This window comes from Sorex fumeus, unplaced genomic scaffold (genome assembly GCF_029834395.1).
Source record: "Sorex fumeus unplaced genomic scaffold, SorFum_2.1 ptg000157l, whole genome shotgun sequence".
Taxonomy (NCBI): domain Eukaryota; kingdom Metazoa; phylum Chordata; class Mammalia; order Eulipotyphla; family Soricidae; genus Sorex; species Sorex fumeus.
The window spans coordinates 2,332,675-2,359,727 of NW_026606214.1; the positions used below are offsets into that span (position 1 = coordinate 2,332,675).

Here is a 27,053-nt window from a genome sequence, read left to right on the forward strand (position 1 = left end):
TTGGTGCCAGCATGTCACCAGATACCTCTTAGATGTTTGAAGGTTGAGTTCTGGGAAGAAACTTTTAAAGCCTTCAAACTTCACTCATTCCTCATGTCTAAGTAACAGGCAAGGCAGGAGGCAGAGGGACAGAGTCCGTGATGTCATCTGTGTGAAGGGCTGCAAGTCAAGGACAACCTTGCCCTTCGGGGGTTTGTTGCTCATCTAAGTGAAGAACAACTTGTTTAATCACCCGCATTCTACGAATGATAAAATAGATTCAATAACTTATGTGGTACTTAGGTACCTCCTAGGAAAACAGTTACTTCTAAGCCTCTGCTTTTTATGGGGGGAAATAGGAAACACATTCTCCCAACCTTGAGTCAGCTTAGGAGAGATTTACAGCCCTGTGTCGGCTCAGTGAAGATAGTGACTTACAATCAAGTAGTTTTGTTTTTTCCCAGCTGACAGATTGCAGAGACGGCTGGTCTTGTCAGAAAGGTGACTAGACAAGTCGTAGACTTTGAGCTGCCCACATTTCATTTCATTCTTCTTGCCTTCCACTCTCAGTCCTTTCACTGGGTCCCACAGGAGGGGGGATTTGCCTAATGCAGCCTCAGGCAAGTGGCTGAAGCTCCTTTCACAAGGACATTACTCTAGAATCTGTTCCTTTGAAGTTTATATCTGTTGCTATAGCCTTGTTCTGCATTTTCTTTGGAAGGCACAAATAGGCTTTTGGCAAGGAAAAGCCTGCCACGTGTTGGAAAAGGGATGGGTATTCTTTGGAGACCCATAGCAGGGGACATAGGACATAGGTGACAATTGGCAGAGTTACGGGGAAGAAAGGATAGAAGTCCACTAGAATTGAGAATGTTTCCACTAGAGAGAATTCTAATTTCTGTTGGTCTAGGTGGTTTTGTTTGGATAGGTGGGGGTTAGAGTTTTAGTTTCTTTTTTATTTGTGGCCCACAGAGGGGCATATGTGATGCCATTTATCAAAGCCCAGATCAGCTGCAATGCTAAGCAAGTACCATGCCCACTGTGATCACCTTGTCTCCAGCCTCTAGTTGGATTTTTAACTGAATATTCAATTTTACTGTGTCATTGTGAAGCAAGTATAGTGAGTCTGTTGATGAATTTATCGGACTTGAATGAAATTATGGGTTACCTTGAGTAACCCAGAGCACCTCCCCCACCCCTTTGTTTTTGGGCTACACCCAGGTGTACTCAGGGATCACTCCTAGAAGGGCTCAGGGGACCATATGTGGTGCTGGGAATCAAACCCAGGTTGACTGTGTAACACAAGCACCTTGCCCACTATATTATTGCTCTGCTCCCCACCCAAGTATTTCTTATAGGGACAAATAATATAGATCACTGTAGAAAAAAGACAACTTGTAAATAAGATACATCCACAACTTACTTTTGATCATTCTTCCTGGTGTGGTAGCTGAACCAGAAATATTCTTTACGTATACCTCAAAAATATGCATACATGTCCTGTGCCTTTTCTTTGAGATTTTTCATAGAACCGTTAAAGAAGAAAGAGGGTTTGACAAGTTTGATAAAGCAACTTTTTGGTTACCTTTTTGGGGTGTTCTGGCTCAGTGGGGATATTTCCTGATCCCGAGGGGACCATATTGGGTGTCAGGGAACAAAGGTGGGCCACATGCAAGGAAAGCACTTTACCCAGCCCCCATTACCTTTTGATTGGGGATATATGTTGTATACTGTTTTGTTTGGGTTTGGGCTTCTTCCAGAACTGCTCGGAGCTTCCTCCTGTCTGTGCCCAGGAATCACTCCTGGTAGGCTAAAGGGACCAATGTGGTGCTGGGGATCAAACCCAAGTCAACCATGTGCAAGGCCAGTGCCCGACTTGCTGTACTAACTCTCTGGCCCATATATGCAAACTAATTCTTAAATTGGCTTAATGGTTTGAATTTCACTAGGCAATGAAGAGGCACAATTGACTGTTTTGGGAAGCTCGAAACAGAAAACAGCATTGAAACCTGAGGTATGGCTGATGCATTATTTCTGCTGAGCTCTCTGGAAGGGTGTGGGGTATATGTGTGATTCTGCTGGAGGGGGGGGGGCCGAGAGGTAAGGCCATCTCAGTGAAGACACACCTTCAGCCCCATGGACACAAACCCGGAATCCAAGAGTCCTTCATTTCCTCCCTCCCACCCACATTGACTCCATTTCCAATGAGAGTTTCCGTTTCCAAATGGAGCCTAGATCCATCTGTTTACGTGTGTTTACACAGCACCACCCGATTTAAATCACTGCTGCTGGTTTTCTGTGTGGGTGTCTTCCCCTTGGGTCATTCAGCCCTTAGAGTTCTTTGTGTCAAGAGCAGGTTTGAGCCACGCTGGGTGTGTGAGGACCCCTCCTAGCTTTATGCTTAGGCCTCTCTTAGCTCTGTGCTCAGGAAACCATGTGGCCAGGGCAAGGCCCTTGGGGATGGATGGGCCAGTGATTGAACTTAGGGTTCTTATTAAAAATATACATTAAGGGGCCAGAGTGATAGTACAGAGGGCAGGGCATTTGCGTTGCATGCGGCCAACCGAGTTTGATCCCTGGCATCACACATGGTCCCCTTACCACTGCCAGGAGTCATTCCTGAGTGCAGAGCCAGGAGTAACCCCTGAGCATCATGTGGTATGACCCAAAAAGTTCAAAAACATGCATACGTTAAACCGAGTCATATTTTGCTTAAATTTTTCAAGAGACTTCTTAAATGTAGCTTTTGTTTTGTCACAGTCTGTGTGCTTATCACAGTTTAGTCTTCACGTCCCCTTTTCAGCATGACCTTGTCATCCTGGTACATGTGCCAACAAAGCAGTAAATTAATGTGGGGGTTCCACACAGTGCAGAGAAAGCCCAACTTTCCCCACAGGAGGAATGGGCAGGTATATCTGAGCAATGCCAAAGCCAACTTTGAATGGGATATTGAGAGTGGAAGTTTCTAAAGAAGAAGGCACCTACCAGGCAAAGCAGAAGGTTCTGGACAGGAAGAGGCAGGCCGATGGTGACCTTCATGTTAAGCGGTAGTTCCCACTCTGGCCCATGTGGCCTGTTTCGGATTCAGTGCCTGGATCCAGAATTCTGGGCCTCCTTTGTCTCACTTCAAGAGAAAGCCCACTGATGGTTAGATACATGGAATTGTATTTTCCTCTAAAGTTTGCATACTGCAAAGTTCGTTTTGACATTGTTACAGGATGCTAGGTAGATACTGAAGTTCACTCGTGCCTTTGTGTTTCACAACCTCAGTTAACTTCTTTATGGTTCTGTTGACATTAGATATGTGTCCCATCAAAGAACGAGAGAAATAATGACACTCTAGCACCGGGCGGAAGAACGTCACATGGGACCGGTAAGCACTTCTTGTTTCACCCTGGTGGAGAGTTGTGCAGTCATTGCCACTCAGAATCTGCAGTGGGCTGAGAGGAAAAACTGACAGATGCTGTGCATTTGCCTGTCACCATGAGATACACTTACAAAGCTTTCATGACTGGGTTTCAGTCATACTATGATCGAACACCCATCCCTCCACCAGTGCACATTTTCCACCACCAATGTCCCCAGTATCCCTCCTGCCACCCCCACCCCATCCCACTCCACCCCGTCTCTATGGCAGGCACTTTCCTCCTTACTCTCTCTCTACTTTGGGGCATTAAGGTTTGCAGTACAGATACTAAGAGGCCCTCATGTTTGGTCCTTAGTCTACTTTCAGTACACCTCCCATCCCGAGCGATCCCTCCAACCATTGACTTACTGGTCCCTTCTCTATCCCAGCCGCCTTCTCTTCCAGCACATGAGGCAGGCTTCCACCTATTGTGTCTACTACTATCCTTGGATGTTAGTCTCCCATTCTGTTACTTTATATTCCACAAATGAGTGCAGTCCTTCTATGTCTGTCCCTCTCTTTCTGACTCTTTTCACTTAACATGATACTCTACATGTCCATCTATGTGTAAGCAAATTTCATGAGTTCGTCTTTTCTAACAGCTGCATAGTATTCCTTTGTGTAGATGTACGCCTATCACTTTTTTGAACAAGATGTAGAAAGAATGCTTTTTCATGTCTAGCATAAATTTTTTTCTCCTGTAGTAATATTTTAGATACTGTACTTAAATGGGCTGGAGCGATAGCACAGCGGGTAGGGCGTTTGCCTTGCACGCAGCCAACATGGCCGACCCGAGTTCGATTCCTCCGCCCCTCTCGGAGAGCCAGGCAAGCTACCCGTGCTGTATTTGATATGCCAAGCACAGTAACAACAAGTCTCACGATGGAGATGTTACTGGGCCCGCTCGAGCAAACCGATGAATAACGGGAGGACCGTGATACCGTGATACCATACTTAAATCTCCTAACTCCAGATAAAGTTATTTTGGGGGATACTCTGTGCTCCTCAAGCATCTCTGGTCCTTCCCTGCTTTTCCAGGTGGCATCCAGCTCATTTCCAAATGACCTTTAAGCCATCCCTGCCCTGCGTCCCCCAGGGCCCTGGGTATGGCCTGTTCCCAGCTTGCCTTGCCCCTCTCAGCTGCTGCTGTTTGCTTACTGTATACTCAGCTCTTGGGCATGGCCTCCCTCCCAAAACGGGTAGGTTAGCAGCTCCTGTCCCCGGGCCACTGGAACTGCTCAAAGTTGTTGCGGGCCTCAGGGAACTTTTCTTACCTAGATTATATTCCTACTGATATTTACAGGATGCAGAACTAAAAGGAGAAAGTTGTAAAATAGGTACTTCAGAATCAGATGGCTAACTTGGAGTATGATCACTGGAATCAGTCATACACTTTTTGTGAAAAATAGCTCAATTTTTGTACACAGACTTTGTCAGGGTGATTTTGATCGCACACACCAGAAGACCCTACACATTCCTGCGTAAAGGAAACGTGGTAGCCCGGTGTAGGCCTTCATTTCCGTAAATCAAGTGACGTAAACTTAACAAATACTTCTCAGGCTCAGGGAAACTGGAGTCAGTTTCGGGACGTCGTGGTCGCAGGCTTTTGCAGTTCTCATCCCAGTTGTGTCATCAGATGGCCTCGCTTGGGGCCTGCGTGCAGACCTGTCACACTTTTGTTTTCCTTTGGGTACGTGGAAGGGGGCTGAGCTGTGGGAAAGCGCCCTGTGCAGTGTGTGTTAAAGCAGAGAGGGACAGCGTTCTTCTTGTGAGGGTTCTAGCTGCATCCTGGACTGCATCCACTTGACCTCATCCAGCTCTGTCTCCCAGCGGTGGCCCTCCAGATGCTGTCACTTTAGAAACGAAGGTTTTAATATTTGTGAATTGGAAGGGGGCATCAGGCACAAACGTGGCACTCACGAGATTGACCTTAAGGGCAGGAGTTTGATGATACCGCCCCTGAGACACAAATGCAGCTCCTGAAGTTCAGTGGCTCAGCTGCCTTCATTGTCAGCAGAAGAAATGACCTTTTCCTTGAGGCCTGAAATAACCTCTGCTGTATAACCGCTCCAGCTCCTTTGTCCTGGGGCCGGAGCAGTAATACAGCAGACAGGGCACTTGCCTTGCACATGGCCCACCCGGCAGCCCATAGGGTCCCCCAAGCGCTGCCAGCAGTGATTCCTGAATGTAGAGCCAGAAGTAACCCCTGAGCTTTGCTGGGTGTGACCCCAAACAAAACAGACAACACAGGGACAGGTCCCTTTGTGCTCTTGTTCCTGGCTAAAACCCTCAGAGTTAGATGGCTGTCTTTATCCATCGCAAACTAAGGACTTTCCAGAGAAAATGTGACTTGCTTGTTGACATAAATTGAATGTTCTGTTCACGACGCAGGAGTCGAATGGGCAGGGCCAGGGAGAGCCTGGCAGTGCTTTGCCTGCAGAGAGCCTGGGTCTGTTTGCAGCTTTCTTTTGTCCCCCAAACATCGTCAGGTGTCCCCAGCAAAGTAAATGTGCGCCTAGAGAGATAACATGGTCTTTCTCATTCTTGTCCCTGAACAGCTGAAATGCAGAGCAAATCTCCGCCGGCGAGTGAGTCCCTCAGTGTAAGTTACCCTCACGGTCGAGCGCGTTTTCTTAGGAGCTGGGAGGCATTTGGAGCTCGCTCTCGTTTCCATTCATTCACTATATTTACTAGGCTCACGAAAAGTGGTTCTTTCCCTCAGAATAAAAGAGTCACTCCCAATGTAGCAGCACCGCACTCCTGTGGCAGACCCAGATAACCCAGAGAAAAAAAAACACACTGGAGCGGCCGAGCCATAGTCCAGTGGGGAAGGCATTGGCCTTGCCTGTGGCCAACATGGGTTCGATCCCCGGAATCCCACATGGTGCCCTGAGCACCGCCAGGGTAATTCCTGAGTGCCTTGCCAGGAGTGACCTCTGAGCATCGCCAGATGTGACCCAAAAACAAAACCAAAGAAAGAAACTGACCTGATTCAGTTACTAAGAACCTCCCAGAGCTCTGAGCTTGATGGTGTCTGTTACTGCCGTGGGATGAGAACAGGAGTGTAGTGAGTTAACTCATCCGGGTGCTGGCTACCAAACGACTTTTATTTGGAGAATTAAAATTCGCATCATTCTGGAAATGCTTTCCAGAGGAGCCTAAGATGAAACTGCTGTATTTCCCATTTGTGCCTTTTACAATTCCTTGAGTGCTTACAAGACAAGATTTGTTCCATCGCGCATATGCCACGAGGATGTGTAGAGGCGCGGCCCACTGGCAGCCCCCATAGAGCTCTGCTCACTCCAGGCCAGCTCCAGCCCCAGAGGCCTCCCTCCTCCCCCGTGGAGACAGCCAGCTGCTGCAGACGGCCACTGCGTGAGGAGAGAAATCTCCTCGGCGCAGATTCACCCTCCAAAAGCTGACAGATCTCCATGTGGCTGCAACTTCCAGAGTGGAACTTGGAGGGTGTAGTCAGAAGTCCCGGACCCCCGCTGTGCCCCAGCGTCCTACCTTAAACCCCTGAACCCTCTAGTAGCTGCCTTCATCAAAGTGGAGCCACCTTTTTCCCCAGCATGCATAAAATTTTGTAGCTAGGCTTTTGAATGTTGCTTGATGTTCTGAGATTTGCCCCTTTGGAAAAAGAACACATTAAAAACGTTTTTTAAAAAGACTAAAAAAAAAAAAGACTTGACAAGAGTAGCCAGACATCTCAGGAGCAGATCCTTTAAACATTGTCCCTTTCTCACCTGTTTTGTTGCAATTGTAAAAGAGGGCTCGCGCATGCGTGCTCTCAACGCCTGGGGGTGGTGCCCACGCCCCCTGGCCCCGCTGTAGCACCAGGCTCCTGACAGCAGCTTGCCCCCTGCACCAGTGGAGTGCTGGGCTCAGACCCCTGACTTCACACACTCAGCCTCAGTCCCCCCCCACCGCCCAGGCCCCACTGAAGTCACAAGATGATAAGCAGTCTTTGGATGGCAAAGGAACTTGTTCAGTTGCTAAAACTCACTCTTTTACTACCGTCCTTTAAAGGAAAAGGGAAATAAACCCCACAGGATGATGATTTATTAGATGGAAACGTCTTCGCAAGGCAGGTTTGCTCTGGACCTCCTGGGTGGGGTGCAGTGCCCAGGCAGTTTGCCAGCCCCTTTCAGCATCCCCACAGCTAGCCTGTGCAGATTGCCTTCCATATTTTCCTGCTGCCTTTATGGCTTTTGTGAGATTATTCATGAATGACTTTCTTTTTTTGTGTTCAGGTTGAGAATTCAGGTTCACAGACAACTGAAGAAGTTCAGAATGACTCTTGTGACAAAGGAGGTGAGTTAATGCATTCACCAGAGTGTTGTCAGGATTAGTGGATTAGTGGTGGTCACCATGGAGCATGCATCACCCGATGTGTCCTGTGGCTGTTATTTCACAGATTTCCATTCATTTAATCCCTGCCGTCCTGAAGGCTGACAGACTCACAGCTGTAGTTGAGGAGACTGAGGCTTGGAGGGGACCCATAGCTTGTGTAAGACCGGGAAGCTGGGGCCGGAACTGGGGTGAGACACTTGCCTGGCACACAGGTGACCAGGTTCAGGCCCCGGCCCCGGCCCCACAGATGGTTATCTGAACACCACCAAGAGTGGTCCCCGAGGGCAGAGTCAACTGGGTGTGGCCCCAAAACAAGTGATGGCAGCTGGTATATTGCCAGCAGCTCACTGCGGACTTAAACCTGTATGAATAGAAAATGTTCCGCGTAACCTGGCAGGCTCTGGCAGTGGTGCCCAGTGATCACGCCAGTTTCTGTGCTGTCGCAGGAGAATGCCAGCGTCAGAGAGAGTTCTCTTCCCACATACCTACCGTATGGTTTAGTCATTGCTCAAAACTTGGTGTGCTTCTTTCCTGTTCTTTTTCAAATGCCAGCCCAGGCTGGGGAGATGGTACAGAGGTCAAGGCACGTGCCTGGTGTCAGCTAGTCCTGGTTTGGTCCCCAGCACCCGGTGGTCCCCACAGAGCCAGGAGTAGCCATCCACCCACACACTTGTCAGGGCTGACCCTAAGATCCAAAAATGTGAATACAGACTAAAATGTGAGAGAGGAAGGCGCACCATGCCTGCCCCCATCCCAGCTGCTTTCCCCTTTTCCCAGTGCAGTGTCGGGACAGTTCTACTCTCACTGTGTTTCCTGGGCAGCTCAGCGGGCTGGTGATGCTCTGGGGGAGGGGATCGCCCTATAGGAACCTTCAGCTCTGTGCTTGTTCTGGGCTATTTCGAGATGCCATCATGTGTTTGTGTCTAACATTAGTCACATCAGCTAGGCGTTCCTGACTATTTCATACATGAATATACCAGAATACATTTGCTGCTCTGGTCAGGAGATGGTCTGAAGCTTCCTGCATCACCAAGGGCGCCGCCCGCCGTGGCATGTTCTGGGGTCCCTGCTTGTACGGAGCCTAAACGTGCAGCCATGCAGTTGCTGGGTCGATAGGCAGCTCTTAGCAAAACTGCTCATGCCTCGTTATCCCTGTGAGGGGCCCCACGCTGTCCCTTCCTTCTCTTAGCAGCCTCTCCTGGTTGATGGCGTCACATGAGTGCATGGTCGCTGAGGTGATGGCCGAAACCAATCTTGTTTATCCCCCATGCACACACTCCGTCCGTGCTGTCCACCAGCCTGGTAGGGACTGTGGAATGTGTTGTGGTCTAGTATGAGACCCACGTCCCCTTTGTAACCCATGAATCGACTCGGATGGGAATTGCGCTCACCTCGCTGCCGTCCGCGGCGATATCTGCCTCCACTGGTCTTGCCCCTGCTGCATACTTCTGAAGTCTCAGAGGGATTTAATATTGAAGGTGTTTTTCTCTTTCTGTTTTTATTTCCAGAGATACCCAGTGGCAGCAAAGAGAACCCAGAAGCCCACAGAGAGTGTACTGCCGAGGCACATTCAAAACAGGTGCACTTTCAGAAGATACCTTTGGATGGCTGCTTTTACATGTGGTATTGGGGGGGGGGGGGGGGGTGCAGCTCACCAAGAAGGACTTTGTTGGGTGTCCCAGGTTTCCTCGGATATACACCTGTTGCATGTCAAGAATGATTCCACATGCGGGTGTTTCTGGCTTGGCTTGAAAGGTGTGTGATCACCTAGTTGACTTTGATGATACTTTGATTTTACTTTGTTTGGGGGCAGGGTGCTAGGTGATGCTTCTGGTGGTTCTCGGGGAATGGAACTGGGTCAGCACATACAAAGCGAGTGCATCAACCCCTGTGCTACCTCTGTAGCTACTTCTGTGCATGGGGAGGGGAGGGAGGGTGTTGGATCACTCCCAGCCATGCTTAGGGCTTACTCCTGGCTCTGTGCTGGGGAATCACTCCTGGATGTGCTCAGGGGACCCTGTGTGGTGCCCAGGATTGAACCCAGGTAAACCACTTGCAAGACAAACACCCTGCCCGCTAGTACTGTTGCTCCAGCTCACTGGTGATTTTTTTTCCCAGTGATTCTAAAGGAATTGGGAGAGAGCTCTAGTCGGAGAATGCTTTGATCCTGGCCCTACCTGGCGCTTTTGCATAGCCAGATGTGACCCCTGTGTCACTCAGCACTGTTGGGGTAACCTCTATAAAAAAAATTACTAGGGCTGCAGAGATAGTATTGGAGGTAAGGCACTTGCTTTGCATACAGCTCTTGTGGCCGCAGTTGACCACATAGGGTCCCCTGAGTGTCCAGCCAGGAGTATCTTCTGAGTACTGCCTGAGGTGGCCCAGAAACCCAAAGAAAAAGAAATCAATAACAAGGTGGAGGCGAGTGGAGCCTGTGTGGGTTTGTATATGGACAACCCCAGATTTCTCACTGGCTCCCAATAAATGGAAGCTATAAGATTGTTTTCTCATATTTTGCTTCTTATGATTCCTTTAATGGGGGGCCCCGGGGAAGACAGAAACATTGCCATTTATTTTGTTGCTTATTACCAATTTTAATACATAGATTGACTTTGGAAATGTTCAAATGAGAAATAGTCACAGAACATTTCATGACAAGCGTTGAAATGTAATGGAATAGTTATCACTAGAAATGTTTAGTTACTTTGCATGGATTTATATTCAGAAACCCCAAATGTGGGTCCCAAGAGTGCCTTCCAAATCTAGATGCGTACAGTTTTATTCTTAAACATTTATACCAGATTTTTATCCCAAAGGCTAGTGTTATTTGCCCCATTTTCAGCAAATTCTGTTGGCCTTCACCCTGGTCATTCTTACTTCCAGGTTGAAGAGGAAGAAAAACTTACACTTAAAAGAAAAAGAAAGAAGCTCTGCCTCTCTTCAGAAGATGAACTGGGTATTTGAATATATTCCTGCCTCATACCTCTTTGAAAATCACAGCCTCCTCACATCTGAGATGTGAACCAGTGACAGAAAATTCCCGAAGATAGTACTTGTTTATTTCCCGGCTCCTGAGCCTGGTTAGCTCGCCCGGTGTTTTCTGGGTTTGACCTCTGCTCTGCACTCCCGGGACTCACACAATCCCGGGACTCACTCTGTACCTGGGGCCACGCTCCAGCCGGACGTGCCGGAGGAGCACGCGTCCTCAGCTGGGAGGCACTGTCCTTGGAGCCCTGCCTCTGTCTGGCCTCAGCTGTATGTGCCCGGACTGTCTCAGGAGATGCTCCCAGCCACACGTGAGGCCGAGCACTTCCGCATGAGCTTGGGCACAGAGGACTGTTTGTGGTGATTATTGACTTCATGAATAGGAACCATCCCTGAGCTCATGCACAGTCACGGTGACGGAAATAAAGGACCGGAGAGAGTGACCGTCTCCAGAGAAACCTGACCCGGGCCTTGATTTTCATCTTGTAATCTCTTGAGTCTCCACTCCCCTCGGGCGTGGCCTTATTCCTGGAGCTGAGAGTGCTCCAGGAGCCCCTGCTGCTTTGCTGCTTCCACTGGAGCAACCGTGGGGGCATCTGTTGGGGCTTCTTGTTGGTTTTTGCTCTGCCGGAGCCCAGGCCAGGGTTCAGTGCTCTAATGCCATATTGCAAAGACATTTAGAGTCACTTTTGTCTTCATGGTATCACAAGCCTACGGAAAAAGAGACTCAAATTGTCTTAAAATAGAACCATGCCTTTCATTTTTTTATTGCGCTTTTATTCCATTGTAATTGTGTCCAAACTAATTTGCAGATGATGCTCCAGATATCCTGGCTTCCGGAAGAGAAACAGTACAGAAACAGTGTTCCGAGATGGACCCACAAGATACAAGGGTACTTTATTGACACACTGACTTTGGGGGAAACCTGATTGTCAGACTATGAATGCATCTTACTATTCTTTTTCATTCTTGTATCATTCTTTATTTATTTATTTATTTGTTTTTTTTGCTTTTTGGGTCACACCTGGCGATGCCCAGGGGTTACTCCTGGCTCATGCACTCAGGAATTGCTCCTGGCCGTGCTCGGGGGACCATATGGGATGCTGGGAATCGAACTTGGGTCGGCCATGTTCACTGCGTGCAAGGCAAACGCCCTACCCACTGTGCTATCGCTCTAGCCCCTCTTGTATCACTCTTTATGTAACTAATAATCATCCCTTTATTGTAAGAAGTACTTTTTAGATTCCCCCCAAAACAGATTTTCTATTTTATAATTTTAAACTAAATGATTCTATTAATAATCGCAAAGTTTAAATGTATAGCTTGGTTTTTGTTCAGTCATATTTTTGTTTGGGGGCCACACCCAGTGGTGCTCAGGGCTCAGTCCTGGCTCTGCGCTCAGGGGTCACTCACCCTGTGTGATGCTGGGCATCAAACCCAAATGCAGGTGCCTTCCCCACTGTCCTATCTCTCTAGCCACTTCGTCAGTGTATTGGGTGTGATCCAATTGGATTTTGATCCAGAAATCTTTTTAAGATTCTTGCAAAGTACTACGTTGTTTTACTGATACACTTGTGTGAAGACATTGAAAATTAATAATAGAGATTACTTTATATTTTTAATATTCTTCCTTCTCTCTACTTCTTGTCTCTAAAGTAGTAGGTAAGGATTTACCTCACACATTGTTATTTTTTTCCTTATGATCTTCTTTCCTCTTTAGATTGGGGTGTAGCTTACCCATCAGCATTTCTGTTTCCTGGCAGAGATCTCTTAATTGGGTGTTTTTGTCTTTCTGAATATTGAGTTCTCATTTTCTAATCCTAAATAGTGCGATCACCACGATCATGACCATCCTGTTGTTCGTCGATTGCCTCAAGCAGGCACCAGTAATGTCTCCTTCATCCTAGCCCCAAGAATTTTTTAAAAAGTGCCATATTCAAGGCTCTTTCAGAGTTAGGAGAATGAGACCCATCATTGTTACTGGTATTTGGCATATTGGGTACGCCACGGGGAGTTTGCCAGACTCTGCCGTGTGGGCAGGTTACATTCGGTAGCCTGCCATTTTGTCCAAAGTAAGAATGAGTTAATAAGATAAAACCCGGGAGCTGGGTTTTATAGTCTCTGAGTCTTGGCCGTTGAGGGGATGACACGGCGCTAGGGGGCCAGTTGGTGGGTGTGACCCGTGCCTACTGGAATTTGGAGGATCTGGGTGGAGGATGCTCAGCCCCAATCTGAGCAGGCTTGGAGATCTCAGCCCCGGGACCCGCATGCCTTTGTTCCTCTGCCGGTACCTTCATGCGTGTGGAGAGTGGTCTCAGCATGGTGGTGGCTGGTTCTGGAGGTCTTCGGCTGCCAGAGCCCTGGTCGGGGCGGGGAGGGAAACTCAACCCGCTCCCCTCCAAGGGGCCCTGGCGAGGACAGCCAGGCGTGGGGGCACAAAACCTCTCCTTACAACAACCCATGACAGATTTCTCCCCCAGTATTATAGTCTATTACAAGGTGAACTCAACCTGCTCCCCTCCAAGGGGCTCCGGCGAGGACAGCCAGGCGCGGGGGGGCGGGAGACTGGAAGAGAACAGAGCAAATAGTACTATATCCTAATATTTGCTTTTACCCTAAGTTATTTTTTTCCACCTATTCCAAAAGTATCTAAGCATATAAAAGCAGGCAGATCACTTTTTCCCCACTATAACTGACTTTAAAGTCTATTTTTACCCCAAGAGTGATGATAACTGCATGAATAAAATGCAATTAGATGTCACAGCTATTTATCAGGGAACTGCCCCATTGAAACCCCTCGGCCCCACTGCAGGTCCAGATGTGGAGGAGGATGTTTTCATGCACGTCCTTTCCCTCTGGGTCCCCCAGTCCACGTGGATTTGACCACGAATAGCTTTATTTGTTCCCAGGAGTGACTGAGGATTTCACCAGAGAAATAACCAGGATTGCAACCGACTGATGATAAGTGGCAGGGAAACTCTAGAACCCGTTCTAGACTTGAAGTAATAGCAGCAAGAAAGTACCTGTTTTATAATCCTCAAACTTGATTCTTTACATTAACATACTGTATTTTTTAGTGAACGTCAGTAAGAGGCCTGAATAGTAGTACAGGGGGGAGGGTGTTTGCCTTGCACACAGCCAACCAGAGCACTGTGGGAAAAGGCTCAAAAAACAAAACAAAAATTTAAAAAAAAATGGTAATCAATTATAAATTCCTGTCAGTTTTCCCTTTGGAGTCTCTTCTGTGGAACAAAGTCCAAGTTGTGGAGCAATAGTCCAGCGGGTAGGGCACTTGCTGTGCGCTTCCTGTGTTCACTTTCTGCCATCCCAGATGGTCCCCCAAGCCCACCAAGAGCAATTCCTAAGTGCAGAGCTACAAGTGAGCCCTGAGCGCTGGGTGTGTCCCCAAAACAGAAATAAAAACCAGGTGCAGATGGGGGAAAAAGAATGATTTTCAGGGTGCAGGAGAAAACAAAAATGAACTTGTAGCTGCATGTAATAGAACCTAAATATCATGTTTACCTTCTTCAGAGTTTGTGTCTTTTTCGGCGTCTCAGTGACAGCAAAAGTAATTACTTTTGGGGGGCCAGAGAGGTAGTACAGTGAGTAGGGCATTTGCCTTGCATGCGGCTGACCTCCGTTTGATCCCGGGCGTCCCATATGGTCCCCCAAGCACCACTAGGAGTGATTCCTGAGTGCAGAACCAGGAGCATCTCTGGGTGTGACCCAAAAAGCCAAAAAAAAACACCTTTTTTCAAAATCTCCCAACAAACTATTCTAACAGATTATTATTTGAATCTTTGAAGTAGAAAGAAAGATTTAGGGAGAATCAGTGGCAGCAGAAATTTCTCATCTTGTGCAACTTCTTTATAGGATGAGAATTCTGGAGATCTGGATGAATTATCTAAAATAAGTTCCAAAGCAAGCAGCACTGCTTCAGGAACCCTGGAAGAAAAGGGTGAGTAGTTCTGCTGCGCACAGAGATGATTGGGTGGGAAACTGACTCTGTGCAGCCGTGGGCTCTGTCCCCCACCAGGCTTCCCCACGGGGACCTGCGGCCTGCTTACCTGCCCTACACTGGCACTGGGCAGTCACTTTCCGCCGGAATCTTGTTACGCCCAAAGGGCTTCTCGCTTGGACAGACTCCACCCTGGTAATTTTGGTGGAGTAGACCCGAGTGTGAGCGTGTGTGTGTGTGTGTGTGTGTGAGAGAGAGAGAGAGAGAGAGAGAGAGAGAGAGCAGGTCATCTTGGCAGTTGTCTAGTCGTCTCGGTGTGAGGCAGACACAGGTCCTCAGCACTGTACTGTGCTCTGCCGTTTCTGCAGATGAATACAGCAGCAGTGATGCCGCTGGCGAGAAGACCGAGCCAAATGACGACGATAACATAAAATCTCAGGAGGTAAGGGGTGACTTTTGTGATACGTTGGTTTCAATTTCTTTGTTGTTGTTTTCATTTTTTATTGTATTAAATCACTGTGAGATAGATCCTTCTAAAGCTGTTCATGATTGGGTTTCAGTCAGACACTCTTCCAACACCCGTCCCTCCACCAGTGTACATTTCCCAGCACCAGTGTCCCCAGGTTCCCTCCCACTCCCCCAAACTGCCCTCCGTGCCTCCCTGCCTCTATGGCAGGTCTGTCCCCCTCCCCTTGACCCCCTTTCCGGCCCTTCCCCCACCCCCTCTCTCATAATGCCTAATTGTAGGCATTCTGGTTTGCAAGACAGAAGCTGAAAGGTTATCATGTATATCCCTTTACCTACTTCCAACACTCAGTTCTTGTCCAGTGTGATCATTTTCAACTAAGGTTGTCGTAATGGACCCTCCTCCTCTATCTTAACTACCTTCCACCCCCCAAACCCTCGTGGTAATTTCCAACCATTGACCAGTCCTCCTGGCCCATCCCTGGCCTTGGATATTAGTTTCATACTGTTTTCCTTTTTTTTTTAATATCCCATCACTCCAGCCTAGGGCTGGAGTGATAGCACAGCGGTAGGGCATTTGCCTTGCACGCAGCCAGCCCAGCCAAGCCAGGTTTGATTCCTCCACCCCTCTCGGAGAGCCCGGCAAGCTACCGATAGTATTCAATATGCCAAACACAGTAACAGGAAGTCTCACAATGGAGATGTTACTGGGCCCCCTCGAGCAAATCGATGAACAGCGGGAGGACAGTGTTTGTTTGTTTTTAATATCCCATAAACGAAGGCAGTCATTCTGTACCTGTCCCTCTCCTTCTGACTCATTTCACTTAGCATGATACTCTCCAAGTCCATCCACGTATAGGCAAATTTCATGACCTCATTCGTCCTAACAGTTGTGTGGTATTCCGTTGTGTAGGGTGTAGGGTTCCTGTTTCTTTAAAGCAAATAAAAGGATATCAGATGCTGTGAGTGTTTTTCTCAAGAGCCCTGGAAGAAGGTCTTTGTGGCGGTGCTGTTCCTTGTGAGTGCTGTGGACCCCATTTGCCTCTGGAGTGTTCTATCAGTGTCACTTGATGAATCATGTTCTTCGCTTCATTTCACCAAAACATTCATTTCCACGGATCCTACTTATGTCACGGCCAGACAGGCTGAGCCCAGTGCTGTACCTCGGGGACATGTCAGACTCCCGAGCAGGTTGGCACCACCACACCTGGTGCTAGAGGAGGCCAGGGTGGGGGAAGCAGTGACAGGGCATGTGGAGGCCGGGATCCAGTGTCATGGAGCCCGGGGAGGCTGACTCCCAGCCCCGGCCATTCGGCTGGTTCATACTCAGAGAGGGAAGGGCCTGTGATGCTCTTCGTGACGCATCTTTCTAGCACTTCCTCAGACATCTGGGTGAGAATTGTAGCCTTCCCCCTTTAGGTGTTATCTATTATATATAATGTAGCCTATTGTGCAGTGTGTATCATATATTCATATAGAGAACATTGGGTTTGCATTCAGACCAGTGCCAACGGGAATGCTTACGCACGTGCTTCTGTATCCTCATGGCCCTCTGGACACTGAGCTCCATTTCGTTTATGAGCGCCCATCTGAACTGCTTGTTTTTTAAATGACGGAGATCTGAGACCTTTTTTTTTTTCTTTTTTTTTTTATTAGTGAATCACCATGAGGTACAGTTACAGACTTACAAACTTCCGTGCTTGCATTTCAGTCATACAATGGTCGAGTCTCCATCCCTCCACCAGTGCGCATTTTCCACCACCAGTCGTCCCAGTATCCCTCCCACCACCCCCACACTGTCCCCTATGCCACCCCACCTCTGGCAGGGCATTCCCTTTTACTCTCTCTCCTTTTGGCTGCTGTGGTTTGTAGTAGAGGTATTAAGTGGCCATCATGTTCAGTGTGCGTCTCCCATCTCGAGCGGATCCTCCTAGCACCCTTTACTCAGTGGTCCCTTCTCTATCTGAGACAGCTTCTCCCTCAGCATGTGCAGCTGGCCTCCAAGCCATGGAGTGAACCTCCTGGTACTTATCTCGGCTATTCTTGGGTGTTAGTCTCCTATTTTGTTACTTTATGTTCCCCAGACGAATGCAGTCTTTCTATGTCTGTCCTTCTCTTTCTCTTTTAGTCATCTGTTTTCGGGCACTCAGGTTTTTTTCCAGATTCTGGCTATTGTAAACAGTGCTGCACATACAAAAGCAGATGTCACTCCTACTATACATTTTTGCATTTCCAGGATATATTCCCAGAAGTGGTATTGCTGGGTCAAATGAGAGCTCAATTTCTAATTTTTTGAGAATCATTCAGATTGTTTTTCAAAAGGGCTGAACTAGTTGGCATTCCCACCAGCAGTGACTCTTCCTTTTCTCCCCACATCCACACCAACACTGGTTGCTTTTGTTCTTTTGGATGTGGGCCAGCTGAGACCTTTTTTTAGAGGGAATGCTGAACCTCATTTTGAGAAAACACAGTATTTGTAGGGGGTATTGCTATTTCTTTTATTAACTTCGTGTGCACGTTTTCCTTTGCTCTTAGGAAGATCAACCAATAATTATTAAAAGGAAGAGGGGGAGGCCTCGCAAATACCCTGTAGACGCAGCATTAAAATCAAGTAGGTATTGGGTGTGTTTGCAGTTCCCGTGTTTGAAATTTGCAAACTGACTTTCTGAATGAGATTTATTTTTGCATTTTTCAGAAGAAGACTGCAAAGCAGATTCTGGCATTGTCACTGTAAGTAATGGCAAAAGACGTAAACTCTTCAAGTAGTTTCTCTTGACCTGAACAGGGTCCCCTGAAATATCTGGTATTTTGATCTACCTTATTTTTTTTTTAAGTATGTGAAAAGCATTTTGAAACTCTACTTAAATAAAACATTCACTAACCATCTGAAAATATTTCAGTGACCATGTAAACAGAATCAGAATTAGTTTTTCAGTTCCATGATATCCTCATCTGTGAGTGCTTAGATTAAAACATATTCATGCCCTTTTCTTCTTGTGGCCATCCTTGATTGAAGTATAAAAATTTGCAGGGTGAGCATATTTTCAGATAATGACTACTTCACGGGAGCCTCCTGTAAGTCTCACCATTTGAGGATTCTGGATTTAAAAAAAAATCGTTTTGAAGAGAAAATCCTCAGTGAGACTTGGTCTCTGTAGTATTAGTGTTGGTCTGGAACAGTATGGCCTGTGAAATCCCATCGGCAGGACAGTCTGTGTCCATGGCCCCGCCGGTGGATGGCCACTGTGATGCAGCCTCAGCCCAGCCCCTTCCTCCTGAGGCACTGCCCCACTTCTGCCCCAGCCCCTGAGGACCTCCACACTTCATCGCCTCAGTGTGAAGGGGAAGGACAGCGCCTCCCCATAGAGTGGGAAACTCTGGGACCAGAGAGATGGTCCGAGGAATCGAACACGTTTTGCATGTGGGAGCCCCAGGTTTGAGGTTAGAGCAGCACAGCACCACATTAGACGCACCACAGACAAGGCGTGACAACTGAAAAGGCCACGCAGCTTGCAGGCTGCTGTGGTAGCACAGGTGGGTGTGTCTCTGACCCCTCCAGGGAGCGGCCCGCCAGCCTGCAGAATGCCTCTAGACTGTCACGTGCGGCCACCCCAGTTCTCCTGGGGACAGGCCGTGTGTTCAGACCACAGGGTCCAGCCTTGACGGGCTCAGCCAGCCAGGGGTTGCTTCCTAGGGCTTCTCTGTATGCATAATAAATAGCAATCCCAAAGCCTGTACATGTCTGGTCGACTTCCCGCTGGGTGACCCGCTGCCAACTTGGCCATTGTGTGTGTGTTTGAATTTAGGCTGAACAATCTCCAGCCGGCAGCAAACCCAAAGCCGTGCAGACAGGTATGTGTGTCCAGCCCCGCCTGCGCGGGCAGGGGAAGGGGAAGGGCAGGGAGCTTGTGGGGTGTCCTCTTCCTCCGGAGTAGAAACGGTTGTCCATGTAATCTCAGGAAGCTCCACTGATTGACCTCCCCCGAGCCATTCTGGGTTTGGGACGTATAGGGACCTTCCGAGAGGCGGGAGAGTGACAGGACGCAGAGCGGGGCAGTGTCTGAGATGCCCTGGCTGTCTCCAGCGGGCGGTGTGGGAAGGCGACTCAGCTCACCCGCAGGAAGGCACTGGCGGCCTTGCTTGCAGCTGGCCCGGGTCTGGTCTGCAGCACCACACACGACCCCCAAACCCTGCCCGGGGATCCCTGAGCACGTCCGGGAGAGACCCAACATGGGGTTGGTGGGAACTTGGCTGGAGAAGGATACAGAAGTTCTTTTTTTAATGTGGAATGGTTTGTTTTTTGCCTCATTTAAAGGAGAAATTATTTTAATTACCCATGTTTTCATATAAATATGACTAGTTTTCTTTAGTCCTGCATCGCCATACTTTTTAGTGATATGACTGATCGAAGCATTTAAGTCAAGTTACTTGAGTCTCATTTTCTGTAGCTCTAAAATGGGACAGTGACATCTGCCAAGCTGCGTTTCTGTGCCCATGACCATGCTCTCTGCATGGGAGCACCCTCCTCCCTCTCTGGGAGGAGAGCATGAGTGCTGACAGCACCCTCAAGGTGCCCTGTCTTGAGTCCTTATCTAACAGATGAAAACCAGGCGTGGGTCATTTACCCCAACTACACCGGTTATTATAGTGACAGGTTTGGACTTTCATTCTGCTATCCTGATCCCCACCGAGTATTCCATCTCACAGTTTGATAGAAAATAATAGTGTAATTGTCATTTTATATATATGTCACTGTCCTCCCATTCATCAATTTTGCTCGAGCGGGCCCAGTAACGTCTCCATTTTGAGACTTGTTACTGTGTTTGGCATATTGAATACATCATGGGTAGCTTGCCAGACTTTACCGTGTGGGCAAGGTACTCTCGGTAGCTTGCCGGGCTCTCTGAGAGGGGCGGAAGAATTGAACCTGGCTCAGCCGGGCCATCTGTGCACAAGGCAAACGCCCTACCACTGTGCTATCGCTAAACTACTACTACTATTTATATATATATATACATATATATATATGATGATGATGATGATGATGATATGTGGTGCTGCGGGGAAGGCACTTGCCTTCTCTGGATTCTATCCCTGGCCCCACATCTGGTCCCTTGAGCCCCAGCAGGAGTGAGAAATAAGCCCTGAACATCACCAGGTGAGGCCCCAAAACAAACAAAGGGGGGAAAAGCAGATTGTTGAAACCTAATTATACTTAAGTAAAATATTCATGCAGAGATTTACCTTTCTTAAAGATGAGTCCAATAAAGAAGCGGCCAGCCTACAAGAAAGAAGTGTCAGCAATGTAAGTGCCCACTGTTGCCCGGGTGCGGCCAGTAGATGACAGCTGAGGAGGCGCCTGTCTGACTGCCCTTCCCACCCTGGTCTCGTTGCTTCCAGGATGACGATGAGAAGACCATCGCAAGCGTGCGTCGGAGAGGCCGCAAGCCCAAGCGCCCGCCCACCCTCTCAGACGACGCTGGTATGTTTGTTTCGCCTCAGAAACGCCTGTTCACGGGTCATTCCTGGGCAGAGGCACAGCCCCGTGAGGTCCAGCAAGCGTTAGTGTTCCAGATACCCGCGTGCACGGGCTCTTAATCCCGTGTCAGCGCTGCTACATCCCAGATGCTCCTCTGAGTGCCTGAGGACTGTTCCCGAGGGCTAGCAGGAGCTGCCTAAGTAAACTTTCCCCGGCGTGTTTGAGAGTAAGCTAAACAGTGCTGCGTTTCAAGGGCCGGAGGGGAAGGGGGCAGCACGGCGGCCTCCAGCGCGCCTCTACCGGGCCACCCCCCGGGAGGGACCCTCGGGAACTCTGCAGTCCAGGTGTGCCCCTTCTGCTTGAACAGAATCCTCAGAGCCAGAGAGGAAACGCCAGAAATCAGCTTCTGAGAGCACGGAGGATAAGAAAGACCAGGATTCAGAAGAAGATGAGGAGGAGGAGGAGGACGAGGAGCCCTCAGGAGCCACCACCCGCTCCACCACCAGATCGGAGGCCCAGAGGTAACCAGGGGCAGCCGCGTGCATTGGGGACCTCCCTGCCCTGGTCACTGCTGCTCTGCCGAAGGCTTCTTCCTGTCGCTCTGTCTGCAACAGAGAATGCGGCCTGCAGGGCGGGCCATTCGCTTCTTGGAGATCCCGTTTTCCATTCTCCAGCTGTTTTGAGGATCCCTGCAGAGTCTTGGCCAGGTTTTGGGTGTCCACTGGGTGGAGCTTAGGGTTCCTCTGCAGATACTTCCTGAGTGGTCATAGTTGTCTCCGACGGAGCGGGGCACTGTGGCCACGGGCACGTGGGCGTCCAGCAGCCCAGGCGGTCAGCCCTGCCTGGGAGGAAGGCGGTCAGGTGCCCAAGCTCGAGCTCCAGGAATTGTCCGCTTGCCACTGTCTTTTACTAAAGTAACTCCTAATTTGTTCCTCTTGTATTCCCAGCCTTAGCCACTGGAAACAAAACTATAAGGTCCAAAAAGTGTTTAGAATACCAGTAAGCTCTGGTCCCCCTTACCGTGATTATAAAAGTACCTGGGATTTGATTGGTCTCAAAGGAGCTGTGCAAACCGGTCCCCGTGTCCAGGCCACATTGTTTTTCCCCCCAAAGTCCCACTTCCCTGTCCTGCCCCTGGCCCTGCTCCCTGCAGCATGCTTTTCGAACAGCTGCATTGATCGGTGGTGAATACTTTCAAGGGTATTCGCACGCTGGCTGTGACTCACAGACTGTTAGTGGTGGTACCAGGCCTTATGCTTCCATCACCGAGATTTACCAGGACTCCTGGCATCAGCCACCTGCCGTGCTGTCTCCTATCCACGTAGAAATGCACTGTTGGTAGAGCTGCCCCCTCCAGACTTGAGCATTGGTAGCCTTTTGTGCTGGGATCTGATTTTACACAGAATCGGGTTTTAGGACTAGAGCAGTAACAGCGAGTAAAGCCTTTGCCTTGCACACAGCTAGCCTGGATTCAATCCTGGCCCCAGAGGATCTGTCACCGTCTCCATGTCCCCGCACAGCCAGGACCCCTTCCTTTCCACGTCCCCTCCTCGGAGACACATCTGGGCTTTGTCACGACGACACCAGGGCGGGCAGAGCTCTCCATCTGGCTCAGGCTGTCCACACAGGCTCATTTCTCTTCGGGTCCCTTGGCTCTGGGACGTGGGCACCGGGCCTCTGGGGTCCCTGCCAGTCTGTAGCTACCCAAGGTCGGTGGGTGGGCTCGCAGTGTGAGAGCACGGCTGACCCCACTGCGTGAGCTCTGCGGTGACCTCTGGTTTGTACACGGCTCCGTGACGGGGGACACCCCTTCCTTCTCAGCACCCGCCCCCCCCCCCCACCCCCCCCCCCCCCCCCCGGTGTCCTCTGAAGCTTCTTTCTCCTCCTGGTTTTAGTTTCCACCCTTGGGACCTTCTCTCCACCTTCCTCTTAACCATCCGCATGCAGCTTCTGGATTTCCTCGCTCTCTTTTCCTCATGGTTCTTCTGCATGTATCTTCCTCTGGACCAGGAGGGTGTTCTGCACTCGTGAAGAGGATCCGTCTTCTGCTGTGCCAGTGCTGCAGCCTGCCCTGGTCTCCTGCTTCCCCCCATCTCTCCCGCTCACCAGCTCACAGACCCTATTTCTTGGCCTTTTGGCCGACACGTGTCGTGGCTCCTGGCGCCCAGTGTCAGGGCCTCCGCCTCTCGCCTGGGGCCTGGGGGCTTCACAGGTCTTGGCCCTTCCTCTGCTCTCGCCCTTGGGAGCTCTGTCAGGACTGTGTGTTGGCGCCTCTTTATTCTCCATCTGTCAAGGACTCACCTATCTCTTAAGTCTCGTCAAACCAGGAAAGAGAATAACGCAGAGTCAGACGCATCCTTTTGGTTGGCCTCCTGCTTGCTGGTGGCAGTGCAGACATCTGCCCATCATCCTGCTCCAGGCACCCCATCTTGGCCTTGCCCCGAGGCGCCGCCTCATCATCCCCCAAGCCCCTGGGGCCGCATGTCCCGTGCTACCATTGCCCCGTGTTTCTAAATCTGTTTCAGAAAGCATCATAGCCAGCCACCTGCGCGTGCAGCCTCCAAACTTGGCAGCCCAGGCACAGTCTCTCCTAGAAATCGCCAAAAATTAGCAAAAGAGAAGTTATCCACCACCGAGAAAGTTAGTAAATCTCCCCCATTAGGAAGGTAAGTCCCGCCCGGCCCCCGCTTGCCCCGCCAGTGCTCTTCTAGCCAGGACTGGCTCCGGCTCAGTGGTGCTTTCTTCCCACGTGGCCTTCCAAGTGGAAGCCTGTTCGCGCGGGTGCTGACCTCATGGGCGCCTCCCGTGCCACCGCCCATCCCCAGGACAGCTTTGGCCCCCGTGGTCAGCTTCAGGTCCTGGGTTCTGCCCGCGTAGCACGGACTCAGCATTGCTGTAGCCCGTGAGCAGCCAGGGTGTCGGGGATCGGGCGCCAGGGCCAAGGAGGTGACGCCTCCGAGGCACGGCTGCTTGGCAGTTTCACCATCCGCCACGGCCCCTCCCTGCCGAGGCTGCTCCTCGCCCGTGTGCGTGCTAGTTCTTCCCGGAGGTGCCTGGCCAGCCACCTGCCATCCTTCTCCTCCTCCTCCTTCAGTCACTTCTCCTACCACCTCAGCCCTCCCTCGGCTCCCGTCCTGCTGCACTTCCGGGCAGAGGCAGCCCCTGCTCGGCTGCCTGGACCTGCCTCCTCCTCGCCGTCAGGGCCTTGTACCGGTCAGGCCCATTCCCTCCAGGCCGTCCCCTTTCGCTTCCCCAAGGTGCCCTCTGCCAACCTCAGCAGCCTGCTCACATGGTGTGGGGCTGGGCCCTTCACACAGAGACAGGAAATGAGCCAGCTAAAAGCTGCTCTGAGCGGTGAGCCCTCCAGCGGTGACGCGCGCGCGTGCGTGTGTGTGTGTGTGTGTGTGTGTGTGTGTGAGTGATACAGGCACTCCTACAGGCACTCCTACCCCTGGCTGAGTCAGCCTTCCTAGTTGCAGCTGTGGTGTTTTTCTTGGGTTCCATCAGTATATCTTACTGTGTGTTTGTGTGCGTGTGAGTGTGTGTGTGTATCGTGGTGTGTAGGGGGCATGGGGTGTTTGCTGTATGTATGCTGCGTATGTGTATAGGTGCTGTGTGTGTCCATGCATGCTTTGTGTATGTGTCGTGGTGTGTGTATGTGTATGCATGCTGTGGGGGGGGGGGGGGGGTGTATGTGTGTATTCGTGTGTGTGTGTGTGCGTGCGCGTGTGGGGGTCTGGTGAGACACTGCAGGGGTGCTTGCTTGCCTTGTGTGCCACTGCTCTGGCCCGATGCCTGGCACTGTATAGGGCCCCCTGCACACGGCTGAGTGCAGCCCACAAACAAGAGAAACCCTGGAGTGTGAAAGCCCAAGGCTGAGCCGCCTTCTGCACTGTGGCTCCCAGCATGCAGCTGGGAATGGGAAGGATGGGAAGGAGCGCCATTCCGGGAGGGGTCAGAGGACACTGGTGTGTGTTGTCATGCGTCATGTTCTGGATGACTTCTTTTTCCCCTGAGAATATCCGGGCCAGGAGGAGTGTCTAAGGTTTGTGCTCGCGGTGTCAGCAACTCACATATGTCGAGTAGAAGTGGCCAGGGATTGATGAGGCCATTCCGGACAGCGTGGTCCTGGTGCCCATCTGAAACCCCTTTTCTAGCCCTGCTGGGACACGCCCCTGCCCCCTGCTGTGTTCCTGCGGGTTGTACGGGTGGGGGTCCTGCTGAAGTGGAGGAGGAACGAGGACCCCAAGAGGAGAGCTGCTTTGACTCAGGTCCTCTCCGGTGGACAGAGCTAGGAGCAGAATGCGGCCTCCGTGCCCCTGGGGAGGGACACACCATGCAGGAAGAGAGGATTGCAGCCCCAGAGTGCGTATGCTGCACCTCTGCTCTCCCAGTGCTCATAGAGGTGCCACTGCGCCTGCGGGGCTGTGGTGTGTAGGTGTGCCGTGGCTCTGCCGAGGCGGGCTGGACACCGTGAATAACACCCCACAGGAGCAGGGGAGGCAATGCTGGGGGAAATGAGGGAAAACTAATAGACGTTTGATTCCAAGGTGTCCCAGCCTTTGATCCACTAAAAATGAACCCTAATAATAATAACAACAACAACAGCCTCTTGGCTTTCTGCAGAGCACGGTCAGGCTGGCTATGCCCAGTCTTCTGGTGTCCCCACGCCCCTGGCTGCCGGCAGTCGCGCCTTCTAACTCTCCCCACCACCTGATGTTTCACTACAGATCCAAGGCACAGCTCTCCCCATCCACCAAGCGCCGGCGAGAGGCCAGCCCTCCCGGGGCTCGCACCCGTGGCCAGCAGAGAGTGGAGGAGGCCCCCGCGAAGAAGGCCAAGCGGTAACCCCGAGCACAGAGAGCCGGGGGCCCAGGCGTGTGCTCTCTGCCTCCCAAGCCCTGGTCTCCAGGGTAGAGACACGCGTTCAGGCGGAGGAGAGTAAGCCTGCCGTGTCTCTGGCTCAACAGAGGAGTTGCCAGTTTAACATTCAGGGTCGGGGCTCCCCACGTGACACGTCTGATGTGAACTCCTCAGCCCCCAGCCGCCACCTCCCGGCGGAATCCTGTGTACAGTATAGAAACCTGTAAAAATAGGCTGTATTTTACTCCATGTACTATGCTAATCAATGGACACTATTTATTTTACAGAGAAAACATATCTGTGATCTTTACTATATATCTGTTTATTTTATTTTTCTTTTTTAAATAAAAAGGTTTTAAATGCGCCGCAGTCATATTCATAGGACTGTTGTAGGACTCAGCCTGCCCCTGACCACGACCCTCCCAGTGTGACCCCGCAGGACACACAGAACCTTCTCGCATGTATGCCAGTGCAGTAGTCTAGCTGAATAAAGCGGCTCCGTGCCCTGCTGCTCCTGGGTGGCTCCCCAGTTGTAAGCCTGCCGCTTGCCCTTAGAGTTTATTCGCATCTCTGACTCTCCCCACCAGCCCCGCTGTCCGTGCGGCCTGGTTCTGGCTCTGGCCATGTTGCAGCACAGCACCTGAGCAGAAACCCCTCTCTGTTCATTGCCCCCAGCCCCCAACCCTGCGCCCCTCCCCGGCTTCTTCCCATTTTGTCCTTCCGTGAAGAGCAGCACGTAGGAGACAGGCACTGCTGTCTGTGGGGCTCCGGGATATATTGTTTTATACACAGTTATTTCAGCAGAGGAGCTTGCCTCGTGCCAGATTCTTTTTTAAATATGTTTTAACTCCCATGTGAGCAGACTGTCCAAGTTAAGTTTTTTCATAAGATTAAACTTTTCTCAAGATCAAATTCGTCTCTAGCAATGATGTGATGAGTTGCCAAATAATTGAGATTATTTTCAAATGTTTTGTTCACATTATTGTTTTATAATGAAAATTAACATTCAATATGTGTGAATTTGTTTTTGTTGGGGGGTTGGTTTTTTGGGGGTTTTTTTGGATTTTTTTTTTGGCTCTTAATGTAAGGTGGATATTTCTGTCATTTTACATGGTTTCTTACTGAAATTTTATATATAAATTATAAAATGTTTCCCAAATTTTGAGTGGTTATTTTTTTTCTCATATTTTAATGTTTCTCCCTGTGAAGTCATTTCTTCACATCATTGGTCTTGACTCATCGCATTGCTCTAGTTTCACTTTCAGTGATGAATGAGTGATAATCTCTCTCTCTCTCTCTCTCTCTCTCTCTCTTTCTCACACACACACACACACACACACACACACACACACACACTGGAGAGCAGATCTGGTTTTGGCCTTAGTGACAAAGAACGTGAGAGTTCCTTGCATTCCTTTATTTGGATGAGCTTCACCAGAGCTCAAAACTTTAGTGATTTGCCTTAACATCAGTTAAGAGCAGAATCCAGATTCCACGACTGGTAACTTTGGCACTGTTGCTTTCAGATTGGCTTCCCAGAAGCGTGCGAGTCCCATGAAACCAAT

General features: G+C 50.0%; 1 protein-coding gene across 1 annotated transcript in view; it reads left to right on the plus strand.

Annotated features, from left to right (window-relative positions):
• Positions 1-26,021, plus strand: part of BOD1L1 (biorientation of chromosomes in cell division 1 like 1) — a 56,740-nt gene extending 30,719 nt beyond the window's left edge. Inside the window, exons 11-26 of the mRNA XM_056107308.1 lie at positions 1,929-1,993; positions 3,280-3,352; positions 5,944-5,987; positions 7,639-7,699; positions 9,247-9,317; positions 10,622-10,694; positions 11,536-11,615; positions 14,597-14,681; positions 15,050-15,123; positions 17,682-17,757; positions 17,842-17,876; positions 18,953-18,998; positions 20,402-20,451; positions 20,547-20,628; positions 20,993-21,146; positions 25,356-26,021. Coding sequence (XP_055963283.1) covers positions 1,929-1,993; positions 3,280-3,352; positions 5,944-5,987; positions 7,639-7,699; positions 9,247-9,317; positions 10,622-10,694; positions 11,536-11,615; positions 14,597-14,681; positions 15,050-15,123; positions 17,682-17,757; positions 17,842-17,876; positions 18,953-18,998; positions 20,402-20,451; positions 20,547-20,628; positions 20,993-21,146; positions 25,356-25,473 — 1,187 coding nt within the window. The 3' untranslated portion in view covers positions 25,474-26,021. The remainder of the gene's footprint in view (positions 1-1,928; positions 1,994-3,279; positions 3,353-5,943; positions 5,988-7,638; positions 7,700-9,246; positions 9,318-10,621; positions 10,695-11,535; positions 11,616-14,596; positions 14,682-15,049; positions 15,124-17,681; positions 17,758-17,841; positions 17,877-18,952; positions 18,999-20,401; positions 20,452-20,546; positions 20,629-20,992; positions 21,147-25,355) is intronic.
• The last annotated feature ends 1,032 nt before the right edge of the window (positions 26,022-27,053 follow it).